The 19,581-nt window shown below is 40.8% G+C and overlaps 1 protein-coding gene across 1 annotated transcript in view; it reads right to left on the bottom strand.

Moving 5' to 3' along the window:
* Positions 1-19,581, bottom strand: part of brf1a (BRF1 general transcription factor IIIB subunit a) — a 145,457-nt gene that overhangs the window by 62,029 nt on the left and 63,847 nt on the right. Inside the window, exons 13-15 of the mRNA XM_074691445.1 lie at positions 2,053-2,114; positions 343-424; positions 68-123 (exon numbers count right to left, since the gene is read on the bottom strand). Of these exons, the coding sequence (XP_074547546.1) occupies positions 68-123; positions 343-424; positions 2,053-2,114 (200 nt within the window). The remainder of the gene's footprint in view (positions 1-67; positions 124-342; positions 425-2,052; positions 2,115-19,581) is intronic.

Genomic DNA, 19,581 nt, shown 5'->3' with positions numbered 1-19,581 from the left:
TTCTTCCTGCAGCTTCCCTCCGTTTGTTTCACCTCCTCATCTCCAGTCTAAGTCTGACGACTGTTACCTTCTTTTCTTTGTAGATCCCCAGCTCCTTCTCCTTCGCTATCTTTGCCTCCTTCTCTGAAAGCAGACACGAGAAACAGTCTGAACACACAAACTTTGAGATAAAAACAACACAGCATGGTGGGAAATCACCACAGTACATGAGCTGCTGGGTTCAGCTGGAGGTTTAACTCTGTTTGGCTGCTGAATACTGAGAGATGAAGACACATTTCAGGACAAACTGAAGTCTTCCTCAAAACAAATCCAGAAGAAAAGAAGAAATCATTTTGATCGTACCTTTCTGCTCTTTGAGGTAGTCCGAGTTTTCTGCCATCCACAGCGCCGTCTTGATTTTGATTTCTGTGTCGCTCAGCAGATACTGAAGAGAGGCAGAGGGAGTGGGTCAGAGGAGAAGTTATTGATCAAGTATTAGGAGACATGAAATGTAACACAGTTGAGGTCAAAATGATCAGCCTCCCTTGAGATCTTAAGTTCATTTCAATATTCCCCCAGTGATTTTTTATCAGTTTTTCCAAAGATCCTCGTTTTATTTTGGATGCTTGGACGAAGAAACAAATCGTTGATGCCTCCAAAGCAGGAAAAGGAAATATTAAGTTATCACAAATGCTCCAGAAAACTGAAGTGGACCAAGCCCTGACTTGAAACCTTGTTGAAAACTTGTAAGAGGGGCTAAACTTCAAACTTCTCTTTGAAAATACGATAAAAACTCAGTTTTGAAGAGACATATTATAAAGTTTTGTCACTTTACGCTCGTTTTGTTATTGTGAGATGCCCTGTCTTTATAAAATGAGCCAAGTCTGGCAATTTTAAGCCTGTTGGTAAAAAAGTTATGACTCTTTCAGCCTTATGTTATACCTGTAGTACTAAGAAATTATTTTGGGAAAGACTGTAGATTTTTGTCTTTAATTTAACTGTGGTTAATGTTGCTGCTCTTACAGGAAAGTTGAGGTGGTGCAGCCCATTGGTGCGATTTTTTCTTTATATTTCGCTAGTATAGTTTATTTACTTTTTTTATATTTATTTCTATAATATAATATGATATAATATAATATAATATAATATAATATAATATAATATAATATAATATAATATAACATAATATAGTATAATATAATATAATATAATATAATATAATATAATATAATATAATATAATATAATATAATATAATATAATATAATATAATATAATATGATATAATATAATATAATATAATATATAATGATATGATATTTGAATTTGCAGAAATGGCAAAAAAATGTTGAAATTAAAAAAATTGCAAATATTCCAAATTAAAAAAAATTGCTAAATAAAAAAAAAGAAATTTAATGAATTTGAAAAAATTTAGAAATTAAAAAAACTGCAAATATTCCAAAAAATGGGGCAAAAAATAAAAATTGCAAAAATGAAAAAAAGAAGATATTTGATAAATTTGGAAAAATTTTGACATTTAAAAAATTTGTAAAAATTGCAAAAAAAAAAAAAGAAAACTAAAACAAAGAAATTTGTTAAATTTGGAAAAAAAAAATAGATATTTAAAAAATGCAAAAATTCAAAAAAAGTCTCAAATTTGCAAATGTTTATTTTTTTTTAATATCTTTAACATTTTCAAGAAAAACTGAAAGGAACACTTGAGTCTAATTAAATATATTTATGAAATTTCAACTATTTAACGGGTAAAAGTTAAAGTTATTGACTAACTTTTGTAATTTTTTAAGTCCCACCCAAAACTGAAATCCTGGCCCAGTCCCCGGTTTTGAGTACCAGCCTGAGTACAGTTTCCATTTCATGGTCTGACTTTCAGCTGAAGCTGTTTTTGGCATTTTTCCCAACATCAAATCGGAGCAGGCAGTTTGGACACAGAGGAAAATGTGATATTAGAGCCGGTGAGCAGCTCTGGGGTTCTTACTCTGATGTTTGCTCCAGCACTCGTCAGACTGAGGTGTGTTTCTGGTGCAGTGGATCTCATTAATCAGCAGGTACATACCAGCTCTATTTCACTGTCATCGATCCCGCTCAGGTCCAGCTCCCCGCTGTCAGCGGCGCCATCTGTCACAGAGACAAAAACCACAACGGACACACTTAGAGAATTTGCTGTGATGCACATTTCTGCAGCAGCTTCCAACTTTCCAACATCCTGCTGCTGGAGCATCTTCCATGGAGGGTTAACCTGCGAATAAACGGCGCTGTGACTCCTGATAAGATGCTAATAGGCTTATCTTGGCTTTAAGCGGATCTACCTTTAACGCACTTTCTCTTCAATTATGATACGCTTTCTAGATTGCAGCACACTTTATTTTGAAAGGGAAGATGCTGAAACGTCAATTTGCATTTTTCACGCTGCGCCGCCCCGAGACGCGCTCCCACTTCTACCTGATTGTGCGAGAAAAACAAGAGATGTTTGAATATGTTGGAGGTGAAATCCCTGTGCGCGCGCTCGGTTCAATCGTGGAAAAGAAAAGTTCAAAGGAAGTGAGATCGGCTTTGATAAAGAGAAACAAAAGGATGTAAGGAGAGGGGAGCAGGAGGAATTCAACAGCTTTCACTCCAAAGATCCTCCAGCTTGATTAGCGCTTTGTGAGCGGCTGCTTTCACACATCAGACAGTCAATCAAAAAGAGGAAAGTTGGAGAGAAACGTTTTAAAAAGCAGGTTTGAGGGAGTCGTTTAACTTCTGTCAGCGTTTGACGCACACACCGGGGCCCTCCTTCTCTGAGTTCAATCCCCCCACAGGGCGGCAGCTTCAAAGAGCCGCCACCTGAGTCCACGGGCGGTCTTCCTGCTTCATTACGGAGACAGGTGCAGGCACAGACAGGGACTAGATGAGGAAGAGGAACAGAGCCTTCCTCACTCAGACAGTGAAGGGTGTGTTCTCCCACAGCAGCCGCGGGAAGCAGATAATCTAGTCAGCCGTCTGAGTGCAGTTAGCAGATTGCTTAAATAAGAAACCACTCCAGAGGGAAGAGACAGGTCAGTCGCTATCTGCCGCGCCCAGCCCTCTAAGAACTTCCTCTGCGTGAAGTGTGAGGGCCAGATAAGATGGAGACAACCCCTGAGAGAGACTGGCAGCTCCAGGAGGCAGAGAGGCAGCGAGACTGAGAGCTGATAACACCGGGTCCAACCCCCGAGGGACAGGAGGGAGGAGCAATTACAGAGTTATTATTCAGCCCAGGCTTTGATATCTCTGCACAGGATAATTTGATCAAATGTTCTTAGTGAGCGTGTGCAAGAATCTGCAGACCTGAGGGTTCAAATTTGGGCTGAGCGCTAAAAAAAGTTCAAGGGACGGGTTTATTTAAGACGGGTACAGAGCAGCAGAGAGCCATGATTTATACGGTTTGTAGGTTTAAACGACTGATGAAATCTGATAAACTTCACGAGATGTTCATGTTTCCTGTAAAAAAATTCTGCTAACATAGAGTAAGGTTGGAAAATTGGACTGAAAAACAAACAAAAAGCAAAAAAAAAAGGATAGATGAGCCCAAGTCATAATCTTCAAGCTGTCTTTTTTCAGTCCGGAGAAGAAAAACGAAAACAGGAAGTCCTCTCTACAAATATTCTTTTCCTTTCTTCCTTTCTTTTTTTTCTATTGTGTTTGCAATTTAATTTTTTTGTGATTCGTTTTTTAATTTGTACCGTTTTTTTTTTCATTTTTTAATCATAAATAAATTATGTTTCTGATGATTTCTTTTTTTTTTTTTTCTTTTGCCTACATGTTTTCATTTTTTTTTATTATTTTGTTTATTATTTTGTTTAAACATTTTCTTTCTGTTTTTAAGTTGTCTTTCTAGTTTTCCTTAAGCTTTTCCTTTGTTTTTCCGTTCTGACCTTATTTTTTTTGTTTTTGTTTTTTTGTTTCTTAAGAGATTTTTATTTTGTTTTCTTATTGTGGTTGTGTTTTGTTAACATTTTTTTCAATTTTTTTAGTGTTTTTTTCTCTTGATTCTGCAGTTGTTTTTGTGTTTCGTTTTTTTTTCATTTTTTTGTATTAGTTTCTATTAGATTTTTTGTTTCGTTTTTTCATTAGTTTTTTTTGTTTTCTTTGAGAGTTTTTATTTTTTTGAGTCTTTTTTAAGTTTTCAGATTCTTTTTTTTTAATTTTGTTTGAACTTTATCTTTCTTTCTGTTTTTGTTTTTTCTTTTTGTAATGAAGTTCTTGGTAAGTATTTTCACATTTTGCATTAGTTTTTATTATATTTTTGTTTTTCGTTAGTTCTTTTTATGGTTTTCTGTTGTGTTAAAGTTTTTTGTTTTTTCAGTCTGTTTTAAGTTTTCAGTTTCTTTTTTTTTAAATGTTGCACAAACTTTATCTTTAATTCTTCTTTTGTGTTTTCTTTGTAGTTTTCCTTTATTTGTTTTTTTTTGTCCTTATTTTTTCTTTTTTTTCCTTTCTTTCTTTTAACAGTTTTGTTTTGTTTTCCTTTTTTTTTTGTTTATTCTTATTTTTTTCTGTAGTTGTTTTTTGTTTTTGTCCTGTTCTCAATAGCAATTTAATAAGAAGTCTTTTGTGTTTGCATGTTCTCTTGGTTTAATGAGGTTTCTGTGGGGTTTTTCCTTTTTTTTGTTATAATGTTTGCACATTAGGGCTACCGTACATGTGGCTTTCCTCTTTTAAACACCCAGAAACACATTGTGCCTGACAGATTAATAAAAAGTGCATTACATCATCTCATTAGCAGGAAAATCTGGCCACATCTCCCAGCACAGTAACAAAACTTCCTCCTCCTCCTCCTGGAAAACAGACTCCAGCTCCCTGATGACCTCCTGCACATCCAGAAACGAGCTCCCTCCTCTCGCCTGGGCTGACAGAAGCCCCGGGTCTTTTGGCAGAAGCTCAGTAACTCAGAGAGTGAGCCCTGCCTGCATATCAATACTGAATAAAAAAAAAAAAAAACAGGATTCCCCAAACATGTTTTTTTCCCAGTATGAGGAGCTCCTGCTCTTCAGCAGAGAATCCCGCTGGAGCACACCTCCGACCTCTCGCTGAAGGAGGAGGAGAGGAGGAGATCTGTGCTGAGAGAGGGTTCACTCTGAGGGGATGAATAATTCTTTAAAGAGAAAGAGGAGAGATGATGGAGGGAGGGGAGGGAGGGAGGGAGGGAGGGAGGGAGGGGGAGTTACTCATGTTACCAAACTGATGATCAGAGCCATCCTTCCACTGAAGCAGGAGAAACCAGAGCCAGAGTGAGTTTCTTCTTCACAGCCTTTAAGAGTCAGATTCATTGAGAAAACACAGCAAGATGTGACCACAGGACGGCTAACTGACCTGTAGCTAAGTCCCGCCCTCAAACATCATGAGCCAATCACAGAGCGTATCACCATTCCCACACACTCAGACATTCTCTATTTGAAAGTCAATTTAAATACATCACAGAAAGTCATTTTTTGTTCAGTTTTAAGAGTTTTTCTGAGATTTAAATTTTAAACGGTGGCTCTTAGCTGGGCTGTCCATCGAGTCTCTGTGTTTGTTGGGAGTTCATTGGGCTGTTTTGTTCCAGTTTTTGTTTTTTGGTGATCGTACATCATTGTTAGCCGTTTTCCAAAGAGCTCTAGTTAAGCTAACTATAGCCTCTGGAGCTTAGCTTCATTAGCTCATCTGTAATAACTGAGATAACAAAGGTTAGCTAACGTTGTGCTGAATGATTCGGTGTAAATACTGTAGCTCAAACTAACCGAGACACACTCTTTGTAAAGATAGAATAGAATAGAACTTTATTGTTATTGCAACAAATACAACGATATTGAAGTCACAGCAGCAATCAAGAAAACAAAAGTTAGAAAGTGTAAAGAAAGTGTGAAAAGCTCCATAAGAAAACAGATGCTGACAGCTTGTCCATCATTGTCCAGTCAGCCAGCCTCCACCTCCACAGGGTCCAGGACTGAGCTTCTTCAGCAGTCTGTTCAGTCTCTGTCTCCTGGATCCTGTCTGCTCACAGCAGGTGAAGTTCTTCCAATGTGGCGTTGGTGTCTGGTGTTAGCTCTGTTAGCCATGTCTGTGAATAGCATGATGCTACTCTGCCTTCTGGTATTCTCTCTGTTGCTGGGTTAGCATGGCTAGCTTGTCCATCTTGTTGGAGATAGATCTTAAGTTCCCAATAACGATGTTGTCACTTCTTAGCTCACACCTGAGAACCAGCACGTCGTCCTCACCTCCTTCTCCTCACCTTGTGGTAAACATCCGGCCTAGCACCAGTTAGCATTGACATGCTACAGGCTGCTAACAGCTGAGTTCACATGTAAAGAATGGAGCCATGGTTACATGTAGGATCTTCAGACAAACACAGGAGCAAAAATACTAAAAAATATCGCTGAAGACAAAACCAGTTTGGTGTCCATGACCAACAAATGAGCCATACAAAGTAATGATTCACTCCAAATGCAAAAATTAAAATCCAGCTGTTATAAGATACCATCTTGTAAAAACAGGAGGATTGATTTTTATTTCTGGGTTATTCACCGTAGTTTTTTGACCTTTGCTGTAGTAATTAATCTCTGACTGGACCTTTCGGGATAAGAGCTGAAAACCTCTGGCTGACACTGTGGTCTGCACGTGTAAAGCAGATTAGCATCAGAGGTCGGATTTCCAGATACTCCATCCTCTGATGTCAACACTAATTCCATAACAAGAAAATAATCCAGGCAACTGATCCATGATTTCCCGTCATCAGCCGCAGGCCGCGTAGGGTTGTTTACAGACGTTGGACTCAGAGAGAAACGGGAGTTTCGTCGTCCACCATCAGACGCGTAAAGCTCAAAGACGACTGTAGTCTGATTCATCTGAGAGAAATGCATCAGTGTTGAAGCCGCGAGCACCTCCTTCTCTCACGCAGGTAACCTGACCCCACATTTACCCCCACCCCCCTCCTCCTCTTCTCCTCTTCTCCTCTTCTCCTCCCCCTGACTCCCACGCATTACACAGTCCCATGTGGCGGTGAGCCTGTCTGATGTGGTCAGGAGAATAAGACGCTTCTCTGCAGACTCCCTCTGATACCAAAGATGTGAAAAAAGGGAAGACAAAGAAAAAAGAAATCATGCCCTGCAGGAAGGAGCGCTAACAGGTGAAGAAGAAGACGGCCTTTTGAAGGCGGCGAGGGAGGAGGAGGAGGAGGAGGAGGGAGGTGACAGACGGAGCCAAACATAGAAAGTACGATCCACAGAGATATGAAAGGAGGAGGCTGATGGTTTCTTTGTTTTTCTTGACGTTTACAAACCCTGAAAGAGAGAAGACCAGACCCAAAATCTGCTGGATTGTCTCATAAACCGTCTGACTTCTCCAACCCCGGCTGAGACTCTCAAACTTCTTTGTTTGTAACGATATAAATCTCAGAGAAGTAGAGGATTTTGGGCACATACACAAAATGTTTCAGAGAGGAAGACAAGGAAAGATTAAAGGGGAAAGAAGAGATTGAGAGACAAAAAGACTGATGGAGGAAAGCAGCAGGAGGGAGGAGACGGAGAAATGAGCAGACAGCAGCTGAGAGAAGGAGAGAAAAAGGACAAAGGAGAGGAAAGAAGTCGATAAAGAGCAGAGGAAGAAAGAAAAAGAGAATGTAGGCTTAAGAGGAGTTCACTGATCTTTTAATCCTGCGCTGTGTTTCATTTCGGACGGATCTGAGGAGAGGACGCCGCCAGAAAAGACAAAAAGCGAGGAGAAAGAGGAGTGAATAAAGTCATGCTGCTGAAATTAAATAGAAGCGTCAGTTTGCAGACTCCTCCACACCTCCTCCTCTGTGCAGCCTCCTTCTCCCAAAAACAAAGACTGTGTGTGTGTGTGTGTGTGTGTGTGTGTGTGTGTGTGTGTGTGTGTGTAGGATGAATGGGGCTGTGCAGCCTGGGTGCTGCAGGATCACCCATCATCCACACTTCAAAAGGCGCCCACATTATCCAGACTCACAGCTCTTGATGTCAGCAACAATCCTGATCCTCCGCTACGATGCGAAAACCCCCTCGACCTGCGCCGCGCTCGGCCACAGGGCTGCGGGGGGGAGAGCCCGACATGAAGGCAGATATTTCAATTTGTCAGCTCTCAGGCTTTTAGGGGCCACGGCAGAGAGATGAAACGAAAGACAGGACTTTGGAAATGTATGAAGACGTCTTTCTGCACTCTGGGCCCAAAAAGCATGAGAGCAGTTTTTACAAGAGGCTTTGAAATCTGATACAATAGGAGGGTGTGAGGGAAACGTGCAAACCAACGTTTTCTAGACCAGATCAAACAGATACTTAGCAAAACTAGCTACACAAAGTTTGAGGAAATAAACCTTTTTCTTTTCCTTTTTGTCTTTTTTAGTCCCAGGGGTGTGTGGTGATTAGCTTAGCTTAGCTTAGCATAAGAAAACACCTAGGAGAAATCTGTCCAAGGTAAATAAACCTAAAAACACATGATGGTTGATCCAAAGAGCTGAAAGACAGGAAACACTTTGCAGAAACTGCTCAATGATAAATTATATCTTAAAGTGCACTTTCGTCATTTTCAAAGCTAATAACAGCTTACAGTTTTTTGTGGCAGAAAGAAAGAGAAACTACGGTGGCCCTGAAGTTCAAATACAAAAATGACCAATGAGATAACAAAAATAAAGGAAAAAAACAACGTTTTGCTTGTGTTTTCTTTTTCTTTTTTTGTTGAGTTTTTGTTCAGTTGTCTTCTACACTTTCTTTTATTTTTTGCATATTTCTTTTTTGTTGTTGCTGATTTTGTTTTCTGTTGTCTACTTTGTTGTCAGGGTTTTTGGGGGGGGGGGTTTCTTTTTTTTGTCACGTTCTTTTTGTTGTTGTTGTTTTCCTTTTTGGCTTTTTTCTTTTTTTCATGTCTGGTTGTCTTTTTTTGTTGCCATTTGCTTTTTATTATTTTCCCTTTCTTTGTTGTCAAAAGTTTTATTTTTTGTTGGGTTTTTTTTCTATTTCTGTTGTCTTCTTTGCTTTCTTTTATTTTTTTGCACCTTTCTGTTTTGTTGTTGTTGGTTTTATTTTTTGTCAATGTCTGCCGTGTTGTTTATTGTTTCTTTTTTTCTTGTCACATTCTCCTTTTTATCGTTTTATTCTTTGTCTTCTTCTGTTTTCATGTCTGGTTGTCTTTTTTATTTGCTTTTTGTTCTTTTTTTTTCCTGTCTTTTTTTTTAAATCATTTTCTTTTTTGTTTTTGCATTGTTTTTTTATTCTGTTGTTGTATTCTTTACTGCCTTTTTCTTTTTTCATCAAGCTCTCATTTTTTGTTGTAATGTTTCTTATTTGTTGTCTCATTGTCTTTCCTTTTCTTTTTTCTTGTTTCTTTAATGTTGTCTTTTTCTTTATGGTGTTGTTTTCTCTTCTTTGTTTTCCTGCCTCTTTTTTGTTTTCAGCGTTCTTTTCTGTTGTCCCTTTTGTCTAATTTGTTGTCTCATTTTTTAAATTGTTGTACGGTTTTTTGTGTCACTTTTTTTTCTTTTTGTGTTATTTTTTTTGTTGTTGTATGTTTTCTTTGTTGTCCTGTTTTTTTTCCTTTTTTTTTCTTGTCATATTCTTCCTTTTGTTTTCTTCTTTGTCTTTTCCTATTTTCATGACTGGATGTGTTTTTTTTGTTTTTTTGTTTGCCATTTGCTCTCTAATGAGTTCTTGTCTTTTTTGTTGATGATTTTCTTTTTTGATGTTAAGTCATTTTATGCTCTGTTGTTGTCTTCTTTACTGCCTTTTTTATTTTTTTTTAAGTAAAATTTTCTTTTTTTGTTGTAATGTTTGTTGTATTTGATGTTGTGTTCATTGTTGTTTTCTATTTTTTGTTGTCCCATTGTCTTTTCTTTTCTTCTTTTTTTACATTATTCTTTGTTGCCTTTTTCTTTATGGTGTTTTAGCTTATTTTTATGTTTCTTATTGCTGTTTTTGTTGTTTTTTTTCTCCTTTTTGCGTATTTTTTTGTTTTTGTTACACTGTCTCTTCTGTTGTTGTGTCAGCCTTTTTATTGTCTTATTGTTTATATCTATTGTTTTATTGTTGTCTTTGTTGTCCTGTTTTTGCACCTCAGGGCCACCATATGAAACAATGAGTTGAGGTCAAAGGTTTGAATAATAAAATCTATGATTGCTCCTCAGAGAGCTGAATGTGGGCGATGATTAGCTTAGCTTAGCATCTTATTTCCTAATGGGGCTCAGCAGTTAGAGCATGTGCTACAAACCCAGAGGCTATGATCCTCCTCACCACGGCTGTTTTCTACACACCTTCCTTCCTCTCTCTGCTCCCAGTATTTCCTGGTTCTCTTCAGCCGTCCAATCAGATTAAGGCAGAAAAACCAAAACAAAGAAAGGTTTGTACTGGTTTTCATTAATGTTCTGAATGTATCAGGTTAATATAATCAGACTGACAGGCTGGTTCCTCATAATATCGACCATATCCGTCTGAAATTCTCTGTTTGTTGGTCCAAAGAGGTCTAAGGACAGGAAGACTGTGTTACTAATAAAGTTTATTGCCTCTGGATGTTTCCTCCTACGCACGTCTGCAGGAACCTGACAAAGAGCGTGGACCTTTAGTCAGAGGGAAAGAAAAAAGTCTTTAAAACCAGATCAGGAAGAACGGATCAGTCGTGATAATTATTTGATTCGTGGCCTCTGGGATGAGTTTTAATCAGTTGACTAATGTAATGAAAATGATTTTCCATCAGTAAAACCTTCGGCCTGCTTAACTAAAAGAAAAAGCTTTGCGTGGACTGTTGCACTCCTCGGGATGAGCGTGTCAGTAAAGTGCTCGAACCCTTCGTCTAAGAGATAAATAAATACAGAGGGAGAGGACGACAGCTCCTGGTGTCAAAGTCCTTCCCTGCAGATGTATGAGGTAATGAGGCTCGGTGCCAGCTCTGCCCTGAAGAAATAACCAGCCGGCCGAGGCAATAAATAGAGCGCTGGATTCTCGCTGACACGGGCGGGCCGGGCGAGCCCATTAAAACCTGACCTCCTCGACCTTGGAGGAGCCCAGAACTGAGTGCACGCCCACTCAACCACCTGCTCCACCTCCTCCTCCTCCAAACAAAGAGCAGGAGGTGGGAGGTAAAGTTTATTCATATAGCAGAGACTGGACCATGAGAGTCCCCTTAACTAGAAACTCTTCCTACTTTGATATTCTTGAGGATAAATGTAATAACTACCGACATTACTTCACTTGTGTTCCCATTGTTCTGAGCAGCTGTACTGATTTTCCTCTCCGCCGTCTGCGGCCGCCACATCCCTGCATCCTCTCAAACATCAGACTCGTGTTTGTATCGAAGGAGACAGATCTTTTCAACAGAGGAAGCCACGTTTTCCGTATTTCCAATAAATGTTTCTGATCAAAGAGAAATCCTGTCAATCCGCCCGGCCTCATCATCCAGTCGATTTCTCAAAACAGAAAGTAATTTGACATCAGAGGAAAGGATGAATAAACCATTAGGGCTAAGTGATTCTGCAACGTCAGGAATTATAAGAAGAACTCTTTGATGGATGAGGAAGACACTCCCTGGTTCATCTATGTGGTCGTGGTGGTGCATTTCCATGAAGGCGTCATCATAACAACAGCTGTTTTATGTCGGCTTTGTTGTGAATGATAATCAAACATCTGACACTCGAGACATGCCCACAAAAACACTCTGCCAAATGCTGCTTCAACAAATCATTTCTCTGTCTAAAAACACTGCTTTTAAAGAAACGAGAAGAAACAGTGAATGAAAGAAGAGTCCAGCCTCCGACCCCTGACGATGACATCATCAGCGTGAGACAGAAGATCTGAAGAAGATACTTTACATTTGCTGGTTGTTTTTTAATGTTAAATAGTGTTGTTTTGTTCTCAGTAGTTGATTTTAGTTATTGGAGCTGGGAAGAAATGTTTTTCTCACGATTCTTTAACAATTGTGGGGTTGCCGATTTGATTTCAATTGGGATTTTTTGATATTTCCAATTTGAAGTTTGCTTCTTTAAAACCAGACCAAGTGAAAAAGTTAAATGATGATGATTATGTCCATAGACTAGATCAGGAGCCATATTTTCCCCCAAAAGTGCACATCACATGTGAGTCAGTTTTTGGGATTTATTAAGGTGATCTGACAGCTCAACTTTCTGAACTTTTTCCCAATCAGCTAAAAACTTAAATAAAAGAATGAATAATAATAGAAATAAAGAATAAAATAATAAAACATAAAAAAGAAAAAAAGAAAACAATAAATAAATAAACAAAAAATGGAAAAAATAAAATTTAAAAATGAAAAAAAAAAATACATAAAAATAATAAAGAGAAAAATAAAATAAGAAAATAAATAAATTAAAAAACAAAATAAAAATAATAATAATAATGAAAAATAAAATATAAAAATGAAAAAATAAAATATAATATAAAAATAAAATAAATAAAAAAAATGAAATGAACAAGAATGAAAGAATTAAATTATAATCATTATTTAAATGATACTTGGATACTTCCATTTTTTTCCACCCATTGTCGTTGTTTGTTGTCTGATATGTTTTTGGTTGTTGTTGTGGATGGTGGTTGGAAGTGGTTTATTTGGGGAGTTTTACTATTTTGTGTTGCAGTGTTATGGTGAAGTTGTTGTTTATTATTGAATAGATGTTTTTTTTTTCTGTTACGTGTGTTTTGTTGTTGAGGCAGGGCTGTTTTTGTTGTTCTCCATATTCAGTTGCGAAGTTGTTGTTTTGCTGCTGTTTAGATGATGCTGGTATTGCTCCTGTTGCCGTGGCTATTTGGTGGTGGTTGCCGATACTAGATGGTTGCTCATTAGTGTTGGTGTCTGATGTTGTTGTTGATGGTGTTGCTGCTGTTCTGTTGATGTTTTTGTTGTTTTTTTAAAGGCTCTGTTAAGACTTTACCGAGGTCTTGAAATAGTCTCACTTTTATATATTTTCCTGTTTACAATCATAGGTTTAAAATTAGATCACTGGCACCCAACACAGTTATTTCTACAAACTAGTCCTTAGTGTTCCTGGTCGACCAAGCTATGGAGTCCATTTAAGGCATGAAGCCCAAAAGTCCAGATAGTCCCATTCCCACCATGTGGACCAGTATGGATTAGAGACGTCCTGATCCGATACACTGATCAGTATCATTGTACCAACAGGGCTCACTTTGATACAACAAATATGATTTGTCATTTACAACAGAATCACCAAACGAAGAACAGGATTTATCAGAGAAAGGGATCAGTATCAGCAAAAAAACGGGTCAAATCGGAGGTCAAAAAATCTGTATTGGGACATCCCTAGGGTCGGTAAGCCGCGGCATGTAAGTTGTCTCTTTCTTACAAACAAACAATCAAGCTCTGTTTCTTTATTACCGCTGTCGTACAGGAAGTGATGATTCTTTCCACCAATCAACAGACTGCAGTGTTTGTAGCTCCACCCTCTGGGGTTGGTTTTGTCTGGCACCCCAACAGAAGGGTATCAAAAGGTGGGACGGTACAGGTTGGAAGTTTGAGGATCTGTCTTGGGATTAGTCAAAGGAAACGCCACAAAATGTGTGCCGTACTGAGACGAACCAAACTGAACGAAGATCGAATGCACATCTTAGTAAGAGTCACGTCTTTACCATAATTTGTGATGGTGCTCATGGGAAACGGAGTCTCTATCCTGTAAAAACACAAACTTTTCCTCTGAAGCTGGGTGTGTTGTTTGGTTAGGGGAAGCAGCGTTCTCCTTGTGGCTCGGCTAAACTTCTCCACGCCTCGTGCTGCCACTACAGACAACAACGTTTACTCTCTGGCTTTGACTCTTGGGCTTGTTTGTGTTTGAGGGAATCGTAAACAAAATCTGGATTTAATCTTCTTCGTCTGATTGACCAGAAATTATTTTCTTCACTGGATTCCAAAACACTAAATCATGAGGATCCACGGTGACGGATGAGCAACTTCTTTGACCACAAATGTTTGGTGTTGAATGTTCATTTTCTGAGACACGACGACCAAATCTGTGCTGGAGTATTTTGCAGTTTGCAGGCCAGTTTGGTACCATACCTCAAAGTGGATCAGTTTTAAGAGATATCAGGGGATGATGGAAACACTGGTGTTAGATTAACTTTGTCAACAAACTCAAGCTGCTCAAGTCCACCACAGCAAATGTGTAAAAGTCACAAACACGGTGGACTCATAGGGACCAAAAAACCTCAAACCCGACTCTGTGAAGTCAAATCAAGACCGCCGGCCTGCTCTGGCTCAGTTTCTGGCTCAGTTTCTGGCTCAGCTTCTGTCGTGTATTGATATATAGGGTCTAACGTACAGTCTGTCTGCAGCAGAGGATTATTCTCCAGCCGCTTTAATACGCAGAGAAATTCCAAACATGTCAAGTGTCTGTCAGACCACGGGGTGATTAATAAGTGTTTTTCCCGCAAAATCTGCTCATATTTTCTGTACATTTGGAGTTAATCCCCTGACCTGGGCGAGACCCCTGCTCAAATCCCCAGTCCTGATCCTGCTGTGTGAAGTGAGGCGGGGGCTGAGACAGTGAAATCTGCTGTGACGTAACAGCCAGAGGCCAGCGCTTTCCTGCCTTTGCCTGCCTGCTAAACGGTAGCTGTCATCTCCCGTCAGGCTGGCGGCGGCAGACGAGACGGCTTCCCTTTCCCTCCTCGGGCCAGAAGACGCACATCAGCTCCAATCACGGCCGGCCGCTGTGACGGGCCGCTACAGTCATCTCACCAGAGAGACTGACTGCTAACTGCAGCTCCCACACACACACGTTTACACACACACACACACACTTTCTCACAGCCTGATTCCATATTCCACACCACGCTGCCGCTGAGGTAGCTTCGCCCGCACCGACTCACTGAAAGCGTATGATTGGACGTCCGCAGAGAGCGGCCTGAGCTTGAAATAAACATTACACCGACTTCTTCTTCCTGTGTTGCTGCCGTGTATCAGCGGCGCCCGTTTCCCTGCGCTGTCATCGCCTGTCACACCCAGAGAGGTCGAGCCCGTCCGGCCATATGTCCATCAGACTCTACTGTACCGCCCCAGGCGCTGAAACGCCGTGACCCCCCCTTCACACAAACACACTCCAGCTCAGCCAGCTGTCCCAGCAGCAGACAGGACACACGTAGAAGCAGTTAATGGGAAAGTTTTTGCACGGATTAGCTGCATGAATTAGTAAACATTCATTAGAAATTAAAGGGACAATACGCGTCTTTTTAACAGTCCCGCAGCAGAAGACGTGAGAGGCCACAGATTTACAGCTGACGGCCATCAAATATTTATTTAGCAGGTGCTAAAACTTGTTCCTTCACCTCAGCTTCCAAACACACACAGTCTTTGTACCACGAACTACACTGGGGAGATTCCTCCTGCTGTTTATTCTGGAGCACAACACTCACACTAATGGTAATCTCAGACAAAAAGCATCATTGTTATTATTTCCCCCAGATGGAGCTGCGTAACTTCGCCAATAATTAGTCAAAAGTTGTTAACCAGAAAGAATGAAAGCAGAATTTTATGTTTATGCAAAGAAAAAAGGAACCTCGTTTGGCCGGTGTGACCATTCTGTACCGTACTCTGGTGCGGCACACTCATGCACAAGCACCAGCACGCAAACACAGCGAGGACACAACGTATAATCCATGATGTCGCTGCGACCATTCTCTCAACTATCATTTCAAACAATGGCGGAGGAATAAAGCCCATTTCCACCAAACAGTTCAGCTCAGTTCAGTTCGTCATGGTACGGTACACATTTTGTGATGCTTCCTTTAGCCCCGTTTCCACCAAGCAGTTTGGTTCAGATCAGTACAGTTTGGTACAGGTTGGCTTGGTTAAGCTTGGCCCTGTTTGTGTTTCCACAGCCAACCCTGCCCATTTGTGGTAGGCAGTTTATAAGCTGGATGCTGACAGCAGCATCAGTTACATAATAGCGTGACGCCATAGCAGGGTGACACAGTGTACCTTGCTAATAAATCCAACAATGAAGAAACACGTGACACAGTAAACAAAGAGCAATGATTAGTCAGTAGAAACGCTGTGAAATGCGCACAGTGCCGAAATGGACCGAACTGAACCGTTTGGTGGAAACAGGGCTATTGACTAAAACCGGGACAGGTCCCCAAATTACCATCCTGTACCATCCCACTTTTTGGTACCCTTCTGTTGGGGTGCCACACATACTGATTCGACCCCAGAAGGGGGAGCTAGAAACACTGCAGTGTGTTGATTGGTGGAAAGAATTGTGACACGAATCGCTGGATGTCTTCCATTGTTGCTCTTTGTGTATTGTGTTGGGTTTTTCATCTTCATTGGATTTATTGGTGGGGTACACTGTGTCGCGCTGCTATGGCGTCACGCAGAATGTTTCTAGTATCGGCATCCAGCTTACGCCTCCTACCAACAAGTGCACCATTGTGGAAACATGAACAGGATCAGGCTTTGCCGATCCAACCCATATCAAACTGTACTGATCCAAACTGGACCACTTGTTGGAAACAGGGCTTTTGAAGGCTCTGTTGGACCAAAACAACTTAACATAAGACAAACCATCTCTGAAGTTGAAGCATTGTTCTCCGTGTCTTCACACCAGGGAGGGAACGGCACTGTGGTGGGCCATCATACTCGCGTACTTCACAACAAGGATGGCCAATGTGACCGCAACCTTAAAGTGAGTAACTCTGAATTGATTTTGTCAAACTCTTGTGGAAAACAAGGTTGCTTTGCTCCAGTAACTTTTAGTTCCACAGTTTAGTTTAGCGACGTACAACACAAGCAAGAATTTAGACAGAAGTGAAAACCTTAGTTGGTGTGACAAAATGCTATAAAAGTTATTTGACTGCAGGTGCTGCTATGAAAAGCAAGATAATTTTTTTTCATGTAGAATAATGTAGCCATAACTTACCACAATTAATTGCTGCAAGACCATAGTTCAAACTTAAACAGCATTCAATAACCAGTGCTACACATTCACTAAGAGCCTGGTCTTAGTGACCAAAATTTGGGTATTTGTTATATTACATACATTTGGTTCTGTCTGTTATGGTTTCACACTGTTATTATTGCAAACAGACCAACGGACCTTGACGAACCTACGTTGTATCATGATCAACTGTGTGCTTTGTGTGTCTCCGTGGTTTACATTGATTGGTCATTTGGTCACAGGGCGTTTGATGTCAGCATGTTGAACAACGCAGGTCTTTAATGTTGACAATGAATGAGATTGTTCCCACTGTCATATTTTTGTTGATTTTGTATCACCAACATCTACAACTTGAAGACACGTCCATAAGACTGATTCAACGGCGTCCTGACTTTATCGTTGTTGACAGGAAAGGAGAAGAAATGCAAACTTTTCGTCTCCCACGGCTCATTTTGTTGAGGTGATGGCTTGCTTTTCCGGACAAGGGTCTAGGAGAGATTTCACACCTACCCCTTTGGTTCGGACTGTACAGAAAAGTCTGAGGCCCCGATTCTTCCTTTGCGTTTTCAAAAGCCACCCACGTTCACATGAGGACGGCATAAAAACGATCCGTGTTCATACAACTCCAGGAGGAGAAGTCTCCTCTTCTGTTCTTTCTTTTTCTGCCGTTTTGTTGTGTGAGACGGTCGGCAATCCAACCACGACGCGCATTACTGCCACCTACTGGCTCAACTGGAAATGTGGCTGAGCGCGCAGCCTTCACCTGAAACTGCGAGTGCGCGTGCGGTGACGTCAGCGTTTCACCCTGAGACGCTCCGCTCTGTGTTTACACGAAGCTGGATGGAGGAGCGGATTCAGATCTTTCCACTCTGGGGAGCATTTTCAAAAGTTTGCGTTTTCACTGAAAACGCAACGTGGTCTTGTCTAAACAGAAGGCCAAAACGCAACAAAATGTTTGCGGAATCGACCGTTTTCGGCGTCATGTAAACGGGGCCTGAAAGTCCAGACCAAACGAGGTAGGTGTGAAAGCCCTCTAAGTATTAGCTTCTAATCAAAATTCTCCCAGAACGACATAGCTCCTGTGGCCCATTGTTGCTCTGACCCAAGGCTGAAGACCTGGGTAGATTATACAAAACAGGACGATGATGTCTGGAGAAGAAAGAGCAGTAAGAGGTGCAGATGAAAGGAGGAACAAACCCCTTCACAGTGGTTTTAGACGTTAGAAGAAGCTATAGAGAAATAATCAAACCTGGTGCTGATGTTGGAATTCATTAAAAAGCATCGCTATCATTTTCAGTCTGATCCACCAGCAGATAAAAACTCATCACAGCAGCTTTAATCGTGAACATTCATAACAATCACTTGTTTTTGTTCCTGAGCTAAAGACGCCGCTGTGACAAACCACCGACCTCCCTCTCTCCTCATTAACATACCAAACACCACAACACAAAAGGCGCTTGTAGACTTTTCTCTCCACAGATCTCTGAGCCGAGGAGCTTCAGCGTGATGCTGCTGAAACACAGGATGAGGCTCTGCAGTTTCTTTCATCCGTGAACGACTCCTCTGCGGACGGAGAGATGAGACAGATGCTGCTCATTTAAAAGACTATAATTGACTCAGCAGTGCTGCTGTCAGGACGCAGATCTGTCAGAGAGCTTCCACCACGCCCCTGAAAAAGCCTGAGAGCTAGCATTTACCGCAGTAATTGCTGCTGCCGTGAAGGATGGCTGCGAGCAAATGTTTCAGGACACACACTCCTTATCTGGGATGGGATGGCAGTTTCCTTAAACACAGCCCAACACCTGTAAAATAGCCCCCAGAATGAGGTGTGAAACCAAACTGGATCTTAAAAATGGAATGGATTCTTCAAAGAGTGAAAAGCCTGGGTGTAATCTAGAGTTTCACACACTTCAAACGTCTCTTTTCCCCGGCGTTTTCAGGCAATAAAGCCGGCAGAAAGGTTTGACGAGAGCTGGGGCGCCGTGCTCGCTGAGGTAGTTAAGGTCAGGGCAAACGTCATTGATTGAACTAAGTGCTCCGCTGAAAACACTGTGCCTCAATCAATGCTGCCTCTAATGGTGCGAGGCGGAGCTCCCCGAAGACCTCGGCTATAGACGGATGTGACAAAGTCACCCGGAGGTGTCGGAGTCACGTTCTTCCAGCCGGCCAGGCCAGGCCAGGCCGCTCTCGGCTCTCCGTCTCTCCTCTGATGGCACAAGTTAATGAAAACGCCATTACTCAGACAGGACATCGATGAGGGAGCGAGGTAAAACAGGGTGAAAGACAGAGAGGAGTTTAACGAGGGGTGCTCGGCTGTTTCAGTGACTGCAGCGGTTTTTAAAGTGGAAACACAGTTTAAACACTCAGAAAGGTAATCGTTTTTTACTTTATCCACTGGAGCAAAATGATTAATTCATACATTCATAATTAAGTCATTTCTGCTGATGAGGAGAAACATTTTCACCTCCTCCTGTAAGTGAAAGAGTGAAGCAGGAAGGCTCAGATTTTCTTCTTTTTCCTGGACTTTTTCACATCCAATGAGGTGTGGATTTGGTTAAAGGTAGAGTCCGCAGGATTTTCCAAGAAAATAAAATATAAACTTTTACAGGAATGATCCTGCTCCATTGTCTTCTTTGAGCCTCTATACGTGTGTGTCAGTGTCTGTGTCTGCCTCAATTCGAAGTG

The sequence above is a fragment of the Halichoeres trimaculatus genome, unplaced genomic scaffold (genome assembly GCF_033239565.1).
Source record: "Halichoeres trimaculatus isolate MK-OKI-2021-1 unplaced genomic scaffold, fHalTri1.1 fHalTri1_scaffold_17, whole genome shotgun sequence".
NCBI lineage: Eukaryota > Metazoa > Chordata > Actinopteri > Labriformes > Labridae > Halichoeres > Halichoeres trimaculatus.
Note: the sequence above shows the minus strand (reverse complement) of the source record. Positions and strands in the feature narration are given on the sequence as shown.